Below are 17,649 nucleotides of genomic sequence, written 5' to 3'. Positions count from 1 at the left end.
AAAAGTGAGTATTCCGTGCCAGAAAATAGACAGACCTGATTATGAGTTTCACAAAATGAAAAATGTTATTTGGAAAGTAGCTGAGAAAGCTACATGTGGTAGTGAAAAGTGTGCTGTACCAACACTACGCTACATGCCTTATACAATATGATATAAGACAACAGAATAAATTTTTCTGCCACAGACTTTATGGTTTAGCACATATAGAAGGTCTATATCCTCTGCTGAACTATAAGTTCGACGTACAGGCAAAGACGTAAATCAAATCAGACTGTTTTAGTGTCCATTAATTGTAGCTTAAAAAAATATTATAAATAGTGTTATATTGTGTTTGACTTCATGTTAATTACTAGTGGCCATTTTTGGAGTCTCCAAGTGTCCTTTTAAAATGTACTTAAACTATGAAAAAGTATTACAGGAATCTCATTTTTAGTGGCTCTATTTTCGTATTTTAATGATAACTTGGTCAGACTTGTGGCTTTTACTTCATTGCTTTTTGAGATGCTCTGGCACAGTCCCATATATTTACCTCTAAATCTACTTTGCATAAATAAAATGATAATAACTTTTCCAAATTATTTAAGGTTCTCTTACTCTTTTTCTATACTAATGTAGATTATTCTGATACTTAAACATCAAACACACAACTATTACCTTTCTAAAGAGACCCCAGTTATGTCTGTAATCCAGAGGGTTCATGAACTGTGGCTGTTTTAGTTTGTGTATGTCAGGTTTGGGTTTGAGCTCAACTAGTGGGTGTGACTGTTAACAGGTTAAGTCAGCAATGATGGTGCCTTGATCTCCAAACTTCCACAGTATCACATCATCTCTTTGTACTTCAATAACACTAGTGTGTAGAGTAACAGTATCTCCCTTCATCACTGATACTGACTCCACAACATCTGTTTCAACAACAAACACATGAAGAGAACAAAATAGAAACTGTTTAAAACAGAGATTAAGCTTATAATTCTGTAATACATGTTCACACAATACACATTAAAATGTATATGTAAAGTGAAATCCAAATGGCGGAGACCCTGAAAATGTGACTCCAATTTTAATTTAAATGTGTAATACTCTAAACACAAAGGATTCATATTTGAAAAGATTTCAAACAAAGAAACAGTAAGGTGTAACGAAGAAAATATAAGAAATTATCATGTGACTTTTTGTACGGCTTTTGTTGGAGGTCAAGATGATATTTTAAGACTTAAAATGGTGCTGTATCTATATGAAGTCTATGTCTCCTCTGTAAAAAAAAAAAGAAATGTGAAAGAAAAAAAATAGAGATTCAAATCTGGGTTATCTATGGAGCTCAGAATCAGTGATCTGCATTTCAGCCAATTAAGAAATAGTAACGCAAAACAACATAGGACTTAATTTGCTACAACAGGGTTTATTTGATTTATTTTTTGTTTGAAGAATCCAGAATATAAAAGAACAAATGGCAGGGGTATACAAATAAACTTATTTTACTGAAATCAACATTTTTGTTACAAGAAATTAAATTACACTATAATGTTAATTATATGTTTAACCCTTGTCCTGTGTTGAAAAACCTATAGCCTTGGCGTTCATGGTCAAAAACAGCCAGCCCTTTTATAAAAATTTGTAATCACCACATATTGGATTTCTTTTTCTGAAGTGATAATGAGAATTTTATAAGTTATTTTTTGCAGGCCAGTCATTTTTGACCAGGAACACCACAAGTGTAAAAAGGTGGAAATTAGTTGTTATTGCCTGTGTGAGCACTGAGCAGTCATTATTTTTTAGCCTAATGCGACAACATTAACCTGAATTTCCTGGAAAAAGCAAATCCTATCCAAGCCAAAATGACCCAAATAATATTAAAAAAAAAAAAAATCAATTCAATTCAATTATTTATCTTCCTTATAGTAATCATTATATTTTCCCACAATAGTGTGCATTTCGCCAGTGCCAATGTTTCAAACAAACAAACAAAAAAAGCTTACTGGATAGAATCTCTACATCACATAATACAAAGTCTAAAATCTCTTTAATTGTATTTGTGATATTTCTAGAATGACAGCAACACTTTGCACACAATTTTGCACACCAGTTTACAAAGGAATTAATTTATGGCGCACAGGTTTGTTAGACTATAAGAAATCTGTAAAGATTATATTTTGAATTGATTCCCACAGAATATTCTGTTTCACTACATCACATTATGAAATACAGATAGCGAATGCCAATTCACTTTGACTTTAAGAGCCCTACAGGTTGTCCATTTTTGAATTATGTTTGAAAAAAAAAATAATAAATAATAATAATGGTGTAGTTACTTCACCTAGCAGAAGGGGGTAACTGACCCATGCTAAAGAGCAAAACCTTGAGCCCATGTAACAGCTCATTGAAAGTATTTAATATAGCATGGTTACCATGGTTAGGGAATCTGGTAAATAACATTTAAATCCATTTGGAGAGTTTTGCATCTATCAAGATTTATATTAATTATATTTCAAAATGTTTTGATGGGAAACGAGTCATCTCAACACTTCTGAAGGTTCAGTGATACAGTTCCTCTGAAAATATCCTTTTTAACAGAATTTGAAAAAATTCTGCTCTGAACATCTTGAGTGTTTATTAACATAATGTATTTTTTTTATCTTTTAACCAATTATATATATATAGCTAAATGATTATTGTATATTATTGAGATTGCTCCAAAACATCTTTACCGACAGTTAAATCACATAATGATCACACTGATTTACTCACCCCGGACAATGGCACTGAATATGTTGGATTTGGTCTCTTTTCTGTTCTTGATCTGTAGTTCATAAACTCTAGAGTCTGTGATTTTGAGGTTTGTGATGGTCAGAGATCCAGTCTGACCATTCAGATTCAGTCTGCCTCTGAATCGTTCTTCCTCATTCCCAGGTACTTTGATTGTATTCATTTCTTTATCAATCTCTGCTATGAATTCATTTTCGCCTTTAATCTTCCATACCAGTTCCAGAGCTCCCTGTGTTTCAGTATCATCAGTGTGAAGTGTGACAGAATCTCCCACCATCACTGATACTGACACAAACTTCCCTACATCAGCAGCAAACACACCTGCACAACAAACAGAAACCATTTCTAAACAGAGATTATGCTATTAATGCGGCCTGTAATTTTCATATACAGTATAGAGCATAAATTAGTACACTCCCCTTGAACATAAAAATATTTTATTTTCTGAAAGATCACTATTGCAATTCATTGAAAGTTGAAGTTGAAGATTTTGTATTACGTGGAAAATACAAAATCACTCAAAATTACCAGACTTTCACATATACAGGCTACACCCAACCCATCAGTCAGACTGTCTTGTCTACTTGTTCTATTCCTTTCAAATTGCTGCTTTGATTAAAAAAAAAAAAAAAAGTTTCCTGTTACTTTAATGAATAAAAATCTCTCAAATTAAATAGGGCTGGGGTTGTGGTTGACATAATTATTCTGAAGAAGTAAAATGTATTAACATAGTAATTAAAACCCCACCCTCAGCACTCCTCTACAGCGATAATTACGAGTTTGATGGCGGTTTACTGCAAATACGCATTTTATATTTCCACCTGAATAAAAAACAACAGCGAGAATGATTGTGTGTGTGTGTGGATGTGTGTGTGTTGTCAGTGTACATGTAAAATAGAGAAAAAAACAATAGAAGCCTGCCCAAAACACAATAGAAAATGTAATGGATTTAATGGTTATCATGGGAATTGTATTGGTTTTAATGGAAACTATAATGGTGTCTACTGGTATGTGATGGATTCTATTGGTGGGATGTTAAATCCTATTGTAAAAATGCCCAAAACACACTACAAAAAGGAATTTTGTAATGGTTTTACTGGAAAAATCTAATGGTTTAGAATGGTATTTTAATGGAAACCAATCGAGATTTTCTGTGATGGTTTCTATTGTTTTTTTTTAAGCAGGAATACAGGCCGTCAGCGACCTCTAGTGTGTACTACAAAAAAAAAACACGCGGAACCAGAGTATCCCCAAAATACCATGCGGTGTTGTCATCAGTCATTATTCACTATGCGATTTATCTCAAAATCTATTTATAGAGAATAAAAGTCTGTACGTTAAGAAACACTGGAGGTAATAAGATAACAGCAAATTTACATTTTCTGTTTCCGGCTTATATTGAAACCGAAAGTATTAATAAAATCATTAAAAAAAGTAAATCTGACTCACCATCCGCGAGCAATAAAAGCCAAAAAAGGAAGGGATTGTTCCTCATACTGATATCACGTCTGACCGCATCCAAAGTTAATGTCAGCAGTGATTCAGGGCAGTTATGATGGGCTTGTGTCAAACTGCCCGAGTCACGTGACTTCTGCGAAAGAGGAAGTGTTGCGTCATACTCGGTGTTTCTAGTGAACCTTGGCTAGAGCAAAAGATCGAGCATCTTCACAAAGAGAGAGACAGGTATACCTGCTATAGACCTGCCAGAACAAAACAATCAAGACAAGTTCACACATGCAAACTAGCTCGGTTTATCTGTAAATATTAAGTGCTTTATGAAGAAATCATTTCACAACCCACCTACTGCTGTGTTTGATACATTGCCTATATTAGCATGCATCAATGAGCATTCATCATTTTATCTATCTGTATGTATATATATATGTGTATACAGTTTCATAATTAAATTATGTACAGACACCCAGCATTGCACATTGCATAAAACAATTCGCCTACATGCAAGATGTGCTATTCACTGATGATGACAAAGATATTTCTGACGTTAGGGGACAGACTAAAATTTGCTTTACATTTTCATTTTATGCAGTGCAATATATAAATCTGAAGACCGCCTGTTTGTATTACTGTATAAACTTGAGTCAAGTCAGTTTTTCAATGTACTTAATTTAGCTTCATTTGTGAGTAATGGAAATGTGGCGTTTATGCTGTTTATGTTGCTCAGACAGGGTCTGTAACACAAGTGAACAGAAGATACTGAAAATAAAACACAGGAACTGAGAACAAAGAGCGCATTGCATCCAATGAGCACAGAATCTTTATGTTAAAACAAGTGATCCACATTTTCTCATTGAAATTCAAAGTGAATTAAATGAAAAGCAAAATAAAGAAACAAAAAAACCCTGACAACATAAAAACACACACTCCATCATATGTGATATTTTTCCAGATTTGTAAGATTATAGGTTTAGAGTGTATTAATCTCACGGTATTTCTCAGAATGTCACAGATTTACTGCGAAATAAAAGCTGTCAAACATGTCCCCCTTCTTGCAAGAGAAAACGTCTTGTTTCTACTGCATTTGAAACTCTAGCAGCTCTGTTTTTGAGTCAGAGTGAAATCTGCTGTGGTCTGAGGTTAATTTGATCAGTTTATTGACAGACTGACTCAAACAAATGTGGTTTCTGTTGAGTGGAAAAACATCTTGCTCCTAAAATTATTTTTACTATTGCTTGTATGGCTAATTGACAGGTAAATGGGCAAAGACATATTTTCCTTTAAGTCGGATTTCCACAAAACAGCTTCATCATCAACAGAAATATTTGGTTTCTGTCAAGCAGGATTCTTACCCGGTGTGCATCTGTGATAACCAACTCTTTTGCATAGAACATGCAGCTCGCTATCCACACTGTTCACACTGACACCATAAAATAGTCTGTTTTATCAAGTTTGATCGACTTTATTGTGTGTTTGTACATAGATAGATATGAGCACCGCCTGAACATGAATTTTCATATGAATGGTACAGAAATTATACTTTGCACCTATCACAAATCCCCATGCAAATAACCTTAAGATTACACTACGAAGTGAAAACATTTTCAAGCAACCAAAGCCTTGCAATTTTAACATATGTTGATTTATTTTAAATTTAACGAGAAAAAGTCATGAATGGTTCTGTAACAAATATTTCAGACTATGGTGTTTACAATTTTACCATTTGTTCTAGTACTCAAGCATAAGGCAAAAATACATTAACCGTGATATTTCAGAAATATATATACATAAATTAAACACTGATTAGTATATCATGCAAAGCCTAAGTTTATATTGTTACAGTGAACTGTTGTTTCTTCTCATTTTCCTATTGATCCTGAGAGTGATTCACTTTATATTCACTGAAACCTGTTATAAAAACACAGATAGAATCACAGTAAAAACACTAAACAATAAGAAAACGTTAATGAAAAAATACTGTTTTAATAATAATGATGATATTAGCTATCAGTTCCCCTGTACCTATGTTCTCCTGCACTAGACACATACAATAGGAAAATCAATCTTCTGTTGTCCTTTCAACAGTAATCATACTTAAATTATGAACAGAAATGCAGAAACAAAAAAAATCTTCCTTCAAAGACTAAATCATTTTTCGCTCTTGCAGTATGATTTGCACGAAATACTTACACCTTTGCCTTGGTTGCTTATACTTCTTGTAGCAAAAAACACAGTTACAGCCCAAATCAGCAGACCAACACCAGCACCACTTATCCCTGATGGAGCACCTGACGGAGCTGTAATCATAAAGACAGACAGTCATTAGTGTGAATGTGTGTCTGATCTATAACAAACACTACAAACATCAAACCTGACTCACAAAGCACAAATCTAAATGAGACTTTCCTTTTGAAAGACTTGAAGTACTCACCACTGACAGTAACACTGAAGATCTTCTGTATGGTATACGTGCTTTTGATGATCTTTATCTGATAAAGTCCAGAGGCTTCAGGCTTGGAGTTGCTGATGGTGAGATCTCCAGTTTGAATATAGAGATGCAGTCTGTCTCTAAATCTCTCATCATGTTCATTATATATTATTCTTCCATTCTCTCTGTCAGTTTTTACTGCGGAAGTGTGCTGAGGTCCAAATGTCCACTCGATCACATCATCTCCTGTTATATCAGTGATGCGAGTCTGTAGAGTGACAGGATCTCCCTCCCTCACTGATATATTCTTCACCCCATCCAAACTAAACACACCTGGAAAACAACCAAAAAAAAGTTTTTTTTTTTTTTTTTTTTTTTAAGTTAGATTAAATTTCTATTTAGTTTCGTTTTTGCTAGAATACATAGTCTTTTATTTTTATTTATTTTTTTACTGTAAACAGATACAACAAATCTCATTTAAAACAAGTATATATGTATATGTATATCTTTTTTTGGTATTTAATTACAGATATATTTTATCAGTTCAATCTATAAAAGCAGCAGTATTTCAAATGCATCAACTACTTCATTGTACAGCATGATTTGTAATGTATTCTTCCTCTAGGTGGCGTTTCAGGCTCAGAAATACGAAATCTCGTTTTAAAAATTAAAATTTCAAATAAATTATCAGAAAAACACACACACACACACACACACAACACATTCAAATAGAGCAGGGATTTACACCTTTTTTCTGTCAGCCTTCGACAAAAAAATAAATAAATCTTGAAGTAGGCCTACCCGTGAAATTTAAAGTTAATAGCCTATTTCAGTCATTAAACAGCACATTTGCTTGTTCATTGTTCCCTGATCTGATGGCCACCACGCAGTCAAATAGATAAAATATTTCACCCTCTTTGTACGTGTTTTATTGTCAAACTGTTTATATTTTTGTTAGTGCATATACACGTGTTTAATATATTTGTAAGTGTAAACATTTTAATGATTGGCACCAGAGAAGCAAACTTAAACTGCCCCAACAGACTAAAAAAATTAATTAAATGTCTAGTCCTGTCTATATTAGCCAAAATGTCCTTTGGCCTGAATAGGCCTACTATTTACATGTTTACAGAATAACATGACTCTAACTCTATCTTTTAACATTTAGGCTATATAAAGTTTAATCTACTCACCACTGATATTAATACGTAATTTCCTGTGCGAGATCATATTGATGGCGTTGACCTCCACCTTATAATCTCCAGACTGATCTCTTCGGATGTTTCTGATGGTGAGATCTCGGGTCTGATCATTCAGATGAACGTTACTCCATCTCGGGTCAGCAGCTCTATTTAACCCATTAACTTGCTCGAGACCATCGCTGGTTCCTAAATTTGTTTGTTTGCATTTACTGCATCCTTTTACCATTAGAACCGTAATTAACGTTGACAAGCAATATGACATTAGAAAGACTGAAGTCTCAAGCTCCAGTACGGCCACAATGACACAGCCACAAGAGATCGCAACAATACAAGTACATAGAATCTGATAGTTCTTAAGTATTTTTGTCGAGTGACAATGACAGACATAATAAATCATGCAAATGTATGCATAGTTTTAACAGCAATAATCTAGTATAAAATCAGTTCAGACTCTTTAGTGTAAATTTTTTTTAAAGAGCAATATCGATTAATTCTTCCTCATTTGTGTAGCATATTCAGAAAGAATTATAATTCCTGTCATTTTTACACAGAAGTATGCACTCATGGAGGTATTACAGAGGTAAAACACTATATTATCATGTTTGAGGGTCCCACGTACCGATTATCCCCGCCCCCCGCGTTCTTTCTGCAGCGCTGATTGGTCAGTCATCCAGAACACTCTCAGAGTCAGTCACTCTGGATGCTCAAACAAACAGATCAATTCTATCTTATATTTAGTGGTGGCTCTTCAAATTTGCATTATATTTTGTTCACACTTGTGCCTTAATTGTGATTTATTTTTAAGTTGCTCTTGCACAGTTACCTACATTAATTCCTGAATATATTTCATTTAAAATTCATGGATGATTATGTTCTAGAATGTTTAGTCTCCTCTTACTCTTTTTCTGTATTAATATAATGAATTCTGACCACTGTACAACAAAAGGACAACTATCATCTTTCTAAAGAGACTCCAGTTATGACTGTAATCCAAACAGTTGAAAAACTGTCTCCATTTTAGTTTGTGTAGGTCATGTTTGGGTTTGAGCTCAACTAGTGGGGGCGACTGTTAACAGGTTAAGCGAGCAATGCGCATGACTTGATCTTCAAACTTCCACAGTATCTGATCATCTCCCTGTATTTTAGTAACACCAGTGTGTAGAGTGACTGAATCCCCCTCCATCACTGACACTGACACCACATCATCTGTCTCAACAAACACACGAAGAGAACAAACAGACGCAGTTTGAAACCACTTATAATGCTGAAAGTATTTTCACATAATAACACTTGAAATATACATGTGCAGAGGACAGCTTTTTTATTGCTTGAAAAGTACAAAATATCAGAAAGGGTTAAAACACTTACTGAAACTCTCTTATAATGTGGGTTTTTTTAAGCGTTAGAATGTCCCTAAGTCTCATGTGGTTAAAAAAGGTGACATAAATACATTAAAAAAAAAAGATAAATTAATTCAGTACAAAAATTTATTTTTTAACACACACACGGACACATCTGTTTCTATGTAGACATTCTATGTTTTTTCTCTCTCTTTTTAAAGTTGACAAAAATAACAAACCTCACTGGATAATGTGAAGAATTTTTAAAGAAATTACTTACATTTTGCTCTAAATTAGCATTAGCACACTACACTCAATTTTAGCCAGTTGCTGCTGTTGTTTTTATCTCTTCAATAAATAAATAAATAAATAAAATTAATCATTCCACATCATCTAAACTGTCCACAGGTGACTGACATGAGTTACTCACCATGGACAGTAACTTGGAATGTCTTCAATTTTGCATCTATGCTCTTGATGTCTACACTATAATGTCCAATGTGTTCAGTTCTGATGTTTGTGATGGTCAGAGATCCAGTCTGTTTGTCCAGCTTCAGTCTGTCTTTGTCATATGTAGAGGGATTTCCATCTGCTTCATTCATTCTAGCTATGATTTCATCACCAAACTTCCATATTATCTTAGTATCCTTCGGTACGTCAGTAATATCAGTATGTAGAGTGACAGAATCTCCCACCATCACTGATACTGACACTTCATCTGCATCAACACCAAACACACCTGAAGAACAAACAGAAACAGTTTATATTTAATATTGTATACATATTCAATATTATAATATTTGTGCTCTAGATACAGTATATTAATGATAGCAAATTTTCAGGCAATATATTGTTTGTTTACAGCACTATTCCTGTATTGGTACTGGGAAATGACAATGTTACACTATATGTAACAATATAGTTTCATGAGCATTTCTCTAAAGTGACCCTTTTCTTTCACAATGATGTATAGTTCAGATGGGATATTATGAGCTCATTTAAGGTCAGTCCCTAAACTTACTTCATTCTCCCATAATGCTACATGCTCTTGTGCAATGCTAAATTATATTTTGTGTCTCATAATCAAAAGCAACACTAATCACCATAACAAAGACGGCAAAAGACAAGCTTGATGGCAGTTTATGGCATATATAGGCCTATGCCTACTTTTATTAGACGTATAGCCGCACGCTGAATGAGAGCGACAGACTAATCAGACTAAAGTCAAAGAAACTGACTGATTGAGAGAGTAACTTATTTCTGTTTTGTTTAAACAGTAGGCTACATGCGTTCGTGTTGCAGCAAGTTTTTATGTAAAATAATAACGCTCAGAATATTACAGGCCGTCTGAGCCTCAACTATTCACTACTAAACACACACATGCACAGACAACTGACTCCAAAAATACCCTTACAGTGCTGGTGTTTGATTTGTCAGAACGTATATTTATGAAAAAAAGTTATAGGTAAGTTACGTTTGAGTTTTTATTTCATTTTTATAACCGTAGATATAAAAATAATAATCTTATTTCCGATTTATATTTAAAACGAAAATGTTAAATTAACATAAAAAAGTGTTACTCACCGTTCGTGAGTAATAAAACCCAAAAAAGGAAGGTATCGTTCCTCATACTGATGTCGCTTCTGACCGCGTTTAAACCTCAAGTCCTCAACAGCTTTGCTTCAGGGCACTGTCTGATGATGGACTGGTATCACATTCCAGGTCACGTGGTTTCTTGAGAAAGCGGGTGTGTCGCGTAATAAACCGATTTCGGAATGTTCCAAAGAGAACCTTGACTAGATCCAAATTATGAAATGCTTGTTTATTCGATGGTTCCATATAGATTCAATTACCCACCCATTCCCACAGATGTAGGCTAGTATAGGCTATTAGTAAAAAATTTGCAAAAAATTAAAATAAAAATCCTTGCAATAAAAGTGTCACAATAATCCAGTGCAGACATTCAGCATAATGCAAAAATAAAAAATAATAATAGGCTACATTAAAATATATTATTTGTAACCAAAAAAGGTTTTAAAAACATAGTAAAAATTAAATAGTGTACATATCACGTGTGATTACTGTGAAAACAAAACCAGACCAAACTGCAACTTTTGAGAGATGTTTTATTTAGGTGTTAAAGTAACATAAACGGCATGAAATAAGACATTTAACCCTTTGATGCACAAGCTATGAAAACCCCTTCTAATGCACACCATGGGTCTAAAAAGACTCGTATTCATTTCCTATGTTATTTCAAACTTCGCTCGGCTTTTAAAAAAAATATATATATATATTTATATTTTTTGTTATATCTTTTGAAATCAGTTTATTTGAGCTTTTAATATTACCTAATCTATGAATTCCATTATCCATTAATATTCAAAAGATATTTTTTCAATGACCACAAATTAAAATTTTATTTTTTGCTTGGTTTTGTGTTATTACATCAAGTTTAGACACATGGCGTAAAAATGACCCATCTATGCAAGTGTGAAAAAACTAAAGAATAAAGACAAAAAAATAATTATTTTTTAAAATAATTATTTTAGCAGTTATTACCAACACATTTAACAATTGAAATATGTTTATTTGCCACTTTGTCACACATAACATAAACATCACTGACAACCAGTAGTACTGAAATTGCACTGTCTGTAGTGCAACTGTATTGAATGTGACTGAATAATAGAAATAAGTGAAGTTGTAGGCCAGGGATGGTCAGTGTCGGTCCTGGAGAGCCACAGTCCTGCAGAGTTTTGCTTCAACATTGATAAAAACTCACCTGCCTGTTACTTTCTAGTGACCCTTAGACCTTGTTTAGTTTGTTCAGGTGTGTTTGATTAGGGTTGGAGCTGAACTCTGCAGGACTGTGGCTCTCCAGGACCAACGTTGGCCACCCCTGGTGTAGGCATCGAGGGTGGTAACATCCAGCACACTGCACCACAGAACCATGGGCCACCTACATGTTCTCTGCTTGCATGATTAGATGCAAACCATTTTTACTCAGTCTATTGGACTGTGTCAGACAAGTCTTCAATTTCATCACAGAGTCGTCTTCATCTAGGGGAGCTGGATTTACACCCACAACTCCAGACTGACCCTGTGGCACATAATCGAGGTTATCAGCATCACATATTTCAGACTCTGAATCAGGACTAAGAATTGCCTGATCTCCCTTATCCTTTTGTGGCATCTCTACAGCTTTTCCAGCCATTAATCTAGAATGATTTAGACCAAGTATATACTTGGCAAATTTGGCCAGGATGCCGAGGGTCACACCTCTACTTAAATACTTATATTGTCACTGTCAGACAGAAACCTCGTATGTGCAAAACTGTTACTTTTCAGGAACACTGACAGACATAAAGGGTGACCAATAGCATTGATATATGACAAAAAATAAATATGAGGAACTATGGAGATACAAGTTTTTCACCTGACAGCAACAATGCATACTTGTATATAATTATTAAATAATTAAACTTTGTTGACCTAGCTAACATTATAGCTAGCTATAATAGAGTACGTCAACAACAAGCTAGCTATTGTAATGGGGTGAACGAGACGTGAGGATCCATTTGCAAGCTTTTATTAATAAACCGTCAAATAACAGACAGGGTCAAAACATCAGCAAACGGGTATGGCACGGGCAAGACACAACAGTAATCCTAGGGCATGGGTGGGTCCTCAATCGGTGAACAATATCCAGAGGGTTTGAGAAGAGGGGTAGCCTGATAGACTGAGTAATAATCCAAACGAGGTATACACAGAGTCCGAAACGGTGAGACAAGGGTAAATCCACAATACAAGGGCAGGAAACAGGAAACGAGACTATAAACAAAATAAACCAAACTTAGACTAAGAGAACACAGAATGGCTCGGTAAGGCAGCTAACACTTGGAGAGTGCTAAACACAGAACCAGACTCGGCAGAGAGAAAGAGGAAGTCCATGGTCTAAGTAAGGTGTGTGATTGTGTGACGGTTCACAGGTGTGAGTGTGTGATTGAGACAGCTGTGTGTACTTGTGTGCAATGAATGCTGGGAAATGCAGTCCAGGGTAATATATGACAGTCTGTGTGGTGTGAGAGCCAATATGATGGAGAGGCGACCTCTTGTGGCAGTTGGACAAAAGATCACGAACCGGATTTGTGACAGCTATATTGAACATGTTTCTCTTCCTCACTGATAATGGATTTCATGGTCAAGGTAATGTCATGATACGTGCAGAGAATGAAGCGAGAACTCAAGTGCAGGGAAATGGTGGTTTTAATTATAAAACAAACAAAACAGAAACATAAATTCCCCCGAGGGGAAAAACAGACTGACAGAGCAATGCAAAAACGAGGACTAGAAAACAGACATGACTTACTGCACCAAGAACATATGACAACATGGCCGAACAGGACTGCAAACACCAGGATCATTTAAAGGAGACAAACGAGGAGGCACCAGGTGTACACGCTGAGACAATTAGGGAATAACAAGGAGGGCGGGGTCAAACAATCAACCGGGGGAACACATGGAACAATCACAACACAAACCCATGTGCTCAGACAAGGCAGTGACATCTGGTGGCCAACCAGGGCACACCCACAGGATACGTGACACTACCCCCCAACAAAGGAGCAGCTCCCAGATGCTCCACCTGCAACACCAAGAACACACAAAAACATGAAAAATGAAAATACAAAAATGTCAAGGGAGGTGGGCAAGAGACAGATCAGGGGGAGGGATGGTTGGCCAGGCCCGTGCAGAGGCAGGGGGCCCGCAGACCAAGGCCGAGCAGGAGACCAGGACAGATCCGGAGGGACGGACCAGGGGGTTTCCGGCCCAACAGGAACCCCAGCGCACGGCCAGGGTGGGGCCGGAGGGACAAGCCAGGCAGTGACTTTAAGAACGGCCTCTGTGGCCGTGACAGGGCAGACAGTCAGTTCAGAAACGGCCTCTGTGGCCGTGACAGGGCAGGCAGTGAGCTCAGGAACGGCCTCTGTGGTCGTGACAGGGCAGACAGTCAGTTCAGAAACGGCCTCTGTGGTCGTGACAGGGCAGACAGTCAGTTCAGAAACGGCCTCTGTGGCCGTGACAGGGCAGACAGTGAGTTCAGGAACGGTCTCTGGCAGGGTAAGGAGCTCGAGTGGAGCCTGCAGGGCGAGAAGTTCGGGTAGAGCCGGCAAGGCGAGGAGCTCGGGTGGCGCCGGCAGGGCGAGGAGTCTGGGTGGCGCCGGCAGGGCGAGGCGCTTGGGTGGCGCCGGCAGGGCGAGGCGCTTGGGTGGCTCTGGCACGACCTCCTGGCCAGCAGTGAGCTCCTGGGTAGCCTCCTGGCCTTGTGGGACGGAGAAGGCCTTCCTCCGCCTCTTCCTCCGTCTCCGGGAGCGGGGCGCCGCTGCGGCATCCTCGGCCACCACTAGGGGATTGAGAACGGGCACCGCCGCCTCAGGAGCGCTGTGAGCGGGCACCACCCGCGGCACACAAGCCACTCCCGTAGAGGAACACGCCAGAAACTCCACAAACTCATCAAACGACAGGTGGTCCAGCTCCCCCATCCTCCACACGTCGAGGGGTTCCTCAAGGGCTCTTTTAAAAAAATCCTTGAGAGCCACATCATTATAGCCCAAACCCTCTGCTGCCTCACAGAACGTCCAGGCAAACATCCTCACCTCAGTACCCCTCTGACGGATGGCGTTCAGCTTCCTGACCTGGAGGATGCGTTGGCAGAGGGGGTTCCTCCCGTTAGGGGCTGGAGGATGGTATGAATCCATTCCCCGCTGAGTTCTCTGTAGTCGGCCACGTTCTGTCATGATATGTGCAGAGAATGAAGCGAGAACTCAAGTTCAGGGAAATGGTGGTTTTAATTATAAAACAAACAAAACAGAAACAAATTACCCCGAGGGGAAAAACAGACTGACAGAGCAATGCAAAAACGAGGACTAGAAAACAGACATGACTTACTGCACCAAGACATATGACAACGTGGCCGAACAGGACTGCAAACACCAGGATCATTTAAAGGAGACAAACGAGGAGGCACCAGGTGTACACGCTGAGACAATTAGGGAATAACAAGGAGGGCGGGGTCAAACAATCAACCGGGGGAACACATGGAACAATCACAACACAAACCCATGTGCTCAGACAAGACAGTGACATCTGGTGGCCAACCAGGGCACACCCACAGGATACGTGACAGGTAACCTTAGCCTAACATTCAAATATTATGTCTAGTTATCTTTCACAATATATCAAATATTTTCTGTGTGTAATAAATTATAAAATAAGACTTGCATGCATCAAATATACAAAAGCAGCCTTGTTAAGTTGCAGAATTTAAAATACAAAAACAATTTGTTTGTTTATAAAGTAAAAAAATAAAAAAATAAATGAAAATAAACATAATGATTTGTGGAAATCAAAAACACGATATTTAATAAATACCTGCAATAAATAAATGATAAAATGCATTTCATTCAGAGATAGGCTACATGAAAGAAACATTCAGCCATTATTGAAATATCATAGAAATTAATATGGATAATTTTAGACCCTTGTGTTAAAATTGATGTAGAAATACAAAAAACAAAAAAAGTGTTTGTTTATAAAGTAAAAAAAATAAAAATAAAATAAAGGTAAAATAAACAAATAATCTAAAACAAGATATTTAATGAATACTTGAAATAATAAATGATAAAATGCATTTCATTCAAAGACTGAAAAAAGAAACACTCATCCATGATTGAAATAACAGGAAATGAATACGAGTCATTTTAGACCCATGTTGTGCATTAGAAGGGTAGTGATACAAAAATGATTTTTATTAAAAAAATAATAAAGGAAAAATTAAACTAAGGATTTGTGTTGATCAAAAACAAGTTGATTGAGGAATTCCTGGGATACCGAATGATGAAATTAATTTCTTGCAAATATATAGAAAAAAGAAACTCTTTACTTTAGACCCATGCTGTGCATCAAATGGTTAAAAATGTAATGACAGTACCAAAATATAGCCAGTGGACATATGGCCCTGTATGATTGTTTAAGAGAAAAATAAATAAATAAGCACATCAGTAAAAATTTTGAATTAAACAACTTTAAGGGTCACTTTGCATCTGGTAAGAGAGAAACTGTCAACTGTGTGTAGCCTATATATAAAAGCAAAGAGAAGCTAAAGGAAGAGAAGACAATCGAGAGAGAGAAAAAAAGTGTGAACTATTTGTTTGAGCTCGAAGGCCTTCTTACATAATCTCATCCAAAACAGCTTTACTTTGGAATAAAATAATTAATCCAGTTTGCACTGAATGCTTTTGAGACTCTAGCAGCTCAGTTTCTGAGTCAGAGCGAAACCTGCTGTGGTTTAATTCACGTCAGTTTAGTGGAAGACTGACTCAAATGAATGTGGCTTCTGTTGGGTGGACAAACGTCTTGCGCCTTTTGCATGTGTGCGGTTGATTTACGTGCAATATAACCAAGAGACTATTTTCCTTAAAGACAGAATTCAAGATTAAAGATTAGATTTTTATTCAAACAAAATTCATGCACTTTTTTTTGTCCATGAAGATCTTCTTATACCTCTAACTGTGTGTCAGGGATCTCTGTTCAGTAAAATCACTAAATATATCATGGAAACAAAGCTTATTCATGGTTAGCTACTATTTTATGGTGTTATAAAAGGCTGAGAGGTATAAAGCCAAACTTCACGGAAGCGCGCAGATTGAATGAGTGTTTTTCTGATTGGCTGAAGATTTTTTTTTTTTTTTATCTGCTTGTCTCACCGCAAGTTATCTACATAGTAGTCCATTTACGATAATGAAACAATGTTAAACACACGCTATTCGGTCGTGTTTCATAAAATCGACCTCAGTTTTTTCCAGAACTCATCAGCCGATGAACGCATCTCAAACTGTTGAAGAAAATGATTCACGGGCTTGTTTTGCTCTATTTATGTTTTTTTCCTCTGATTGGTGAGTAATAAATGTAGGCTATTCATGATTATTCATTCATTAGTGTTAGTGCATAAGCTAAAATCGTTTAAATCATTCAGTTATTTAAATAAATCTAAATATATAAGTTTGCATTTATATTTACATATACATTTCATTTTGATCTGTAGACGCTGAGACAGAAAATATAACGATGTCAGCGATGGAGGGAGGTTCTTTCACTCTCCGAACTGGTCGCACTGAAATACAGAGCAATCATATGATCGAGTGGCGGAGGTTCTTTGGATCCAGCAGAACTCGTATTATCAAAATAGAGGCAGGAGACATTTTTACAGACGATATCATGATATTCAGAGACAGAGTGCAGATCGAAAGACAGACTGGAGATCTCACCATCACAAACATCACTAAAGAACACACTGGAGTTTATGAACTGACTATCGATCTCGTACAGACAGAGTTAATAAAAAAATTCATTGTCACTGTTTATGGTGAGTAGCATATTACACATGCAATTAATGTTA

The 17,649-nt window shown here is 36.6% G+C and overlaps 2 protein-coding genes across 3 annotated transcripts in view; both read right to left on the bottom strand.

Annotated features, from left to right (window-relative positions):
• LOC306875095 (uncharacterized protein) overlaps positions 1–4,329 on the bottom strand; it is a 40,231-nt gene extending 35,902 nt beyond the window's left edge. Inside the window, exon 1 of the mRNA XM_079425497.1 lies at positions 4,213–4,329. Within this exon, the coding sequence (XP_079281623.1) occupies positions 4,213–4,258 (46 nt within the window). The 5' untranslated portion in view covers positions 4,259–4,329. The remainder of the gene's footprint in view (positions 1–4,212) is intronic.
• Positions 4,330–5,665: 1,336 nt separating this feature from the next.
• Positions 5,666–10,884, bottom strand: LOC306875082 (uncharacterized protein). 2 transcript variants are annotated; one of them, XM_079425478.1, is made up of 5 exons: positions 10,773–10,884; positions 9,619–9,927; positions 6,650–6,979; positions 6,409–6,515; positions 5,666–6,126 (listed from the first exon to the last, which is right to left on the bottom strand). In XM_079425478.1, exons 1-5 carry the CDS (start codon positions 10,816–10,818, stop codon positions 6,106–6,108), a joined length of 813 nt encoding a protein of 270 aa, XP_079281604.1. In that variant the 5' UTR covers positions 10,819–10,884; the 3' UTR covers positions 5,666–6,105. The 2 variants fall into 2 exon arrangements, with proteins under 2 accessions (XP_079281604.1, XP_079281603.1); XM_079425477.1 differs by having other exon boundaries at positions 5,667–6,515.
• Between the last annotated feature and the right edge of the window lie 6,765 nt (positions 10,885–17,649).

The sequence above is a fragment of the Barbus barbus genome (assembly GCF_936440315.1).
Source record: "Barbus barbus genome assembly, chromosome: 9".
In the NCBI taxonomy this organism is placed as follows: Eukaryota; Metazoa; Chordata; class Actinopteri; order Cypriniformes; family Cyprinidae; genus Barbus; species Barbus barbus.
This window is presented reverse-complemented; position numbering and strand designations above follow the sequence as displayed.

Bases quoted from the DNA above. Each gene is read 5' to 3' on its own strand.
- LOC306875082 (XM_079425477.1), bottom strand. From the start codon at position 10,818: ATGAGGAACGATACCTTCCTTTTTTGGGTTTTATTACTCACGAACG. The intron at 6,980-9,618 runs GTGAGTAACTCA...GTTGTTTTCCAG, and splicing joins ATTCCAAGTTACTGTCCATG to GTGTGTTTAGTTTGGATGGG. The intron at 6,516-6,649 runs GTGAGTACTTCA...TTATGATTACAG, and splicing joins CTTCAGTGTTACTGTCAGTG to CTCCGTCAGGTGCTCCATCA.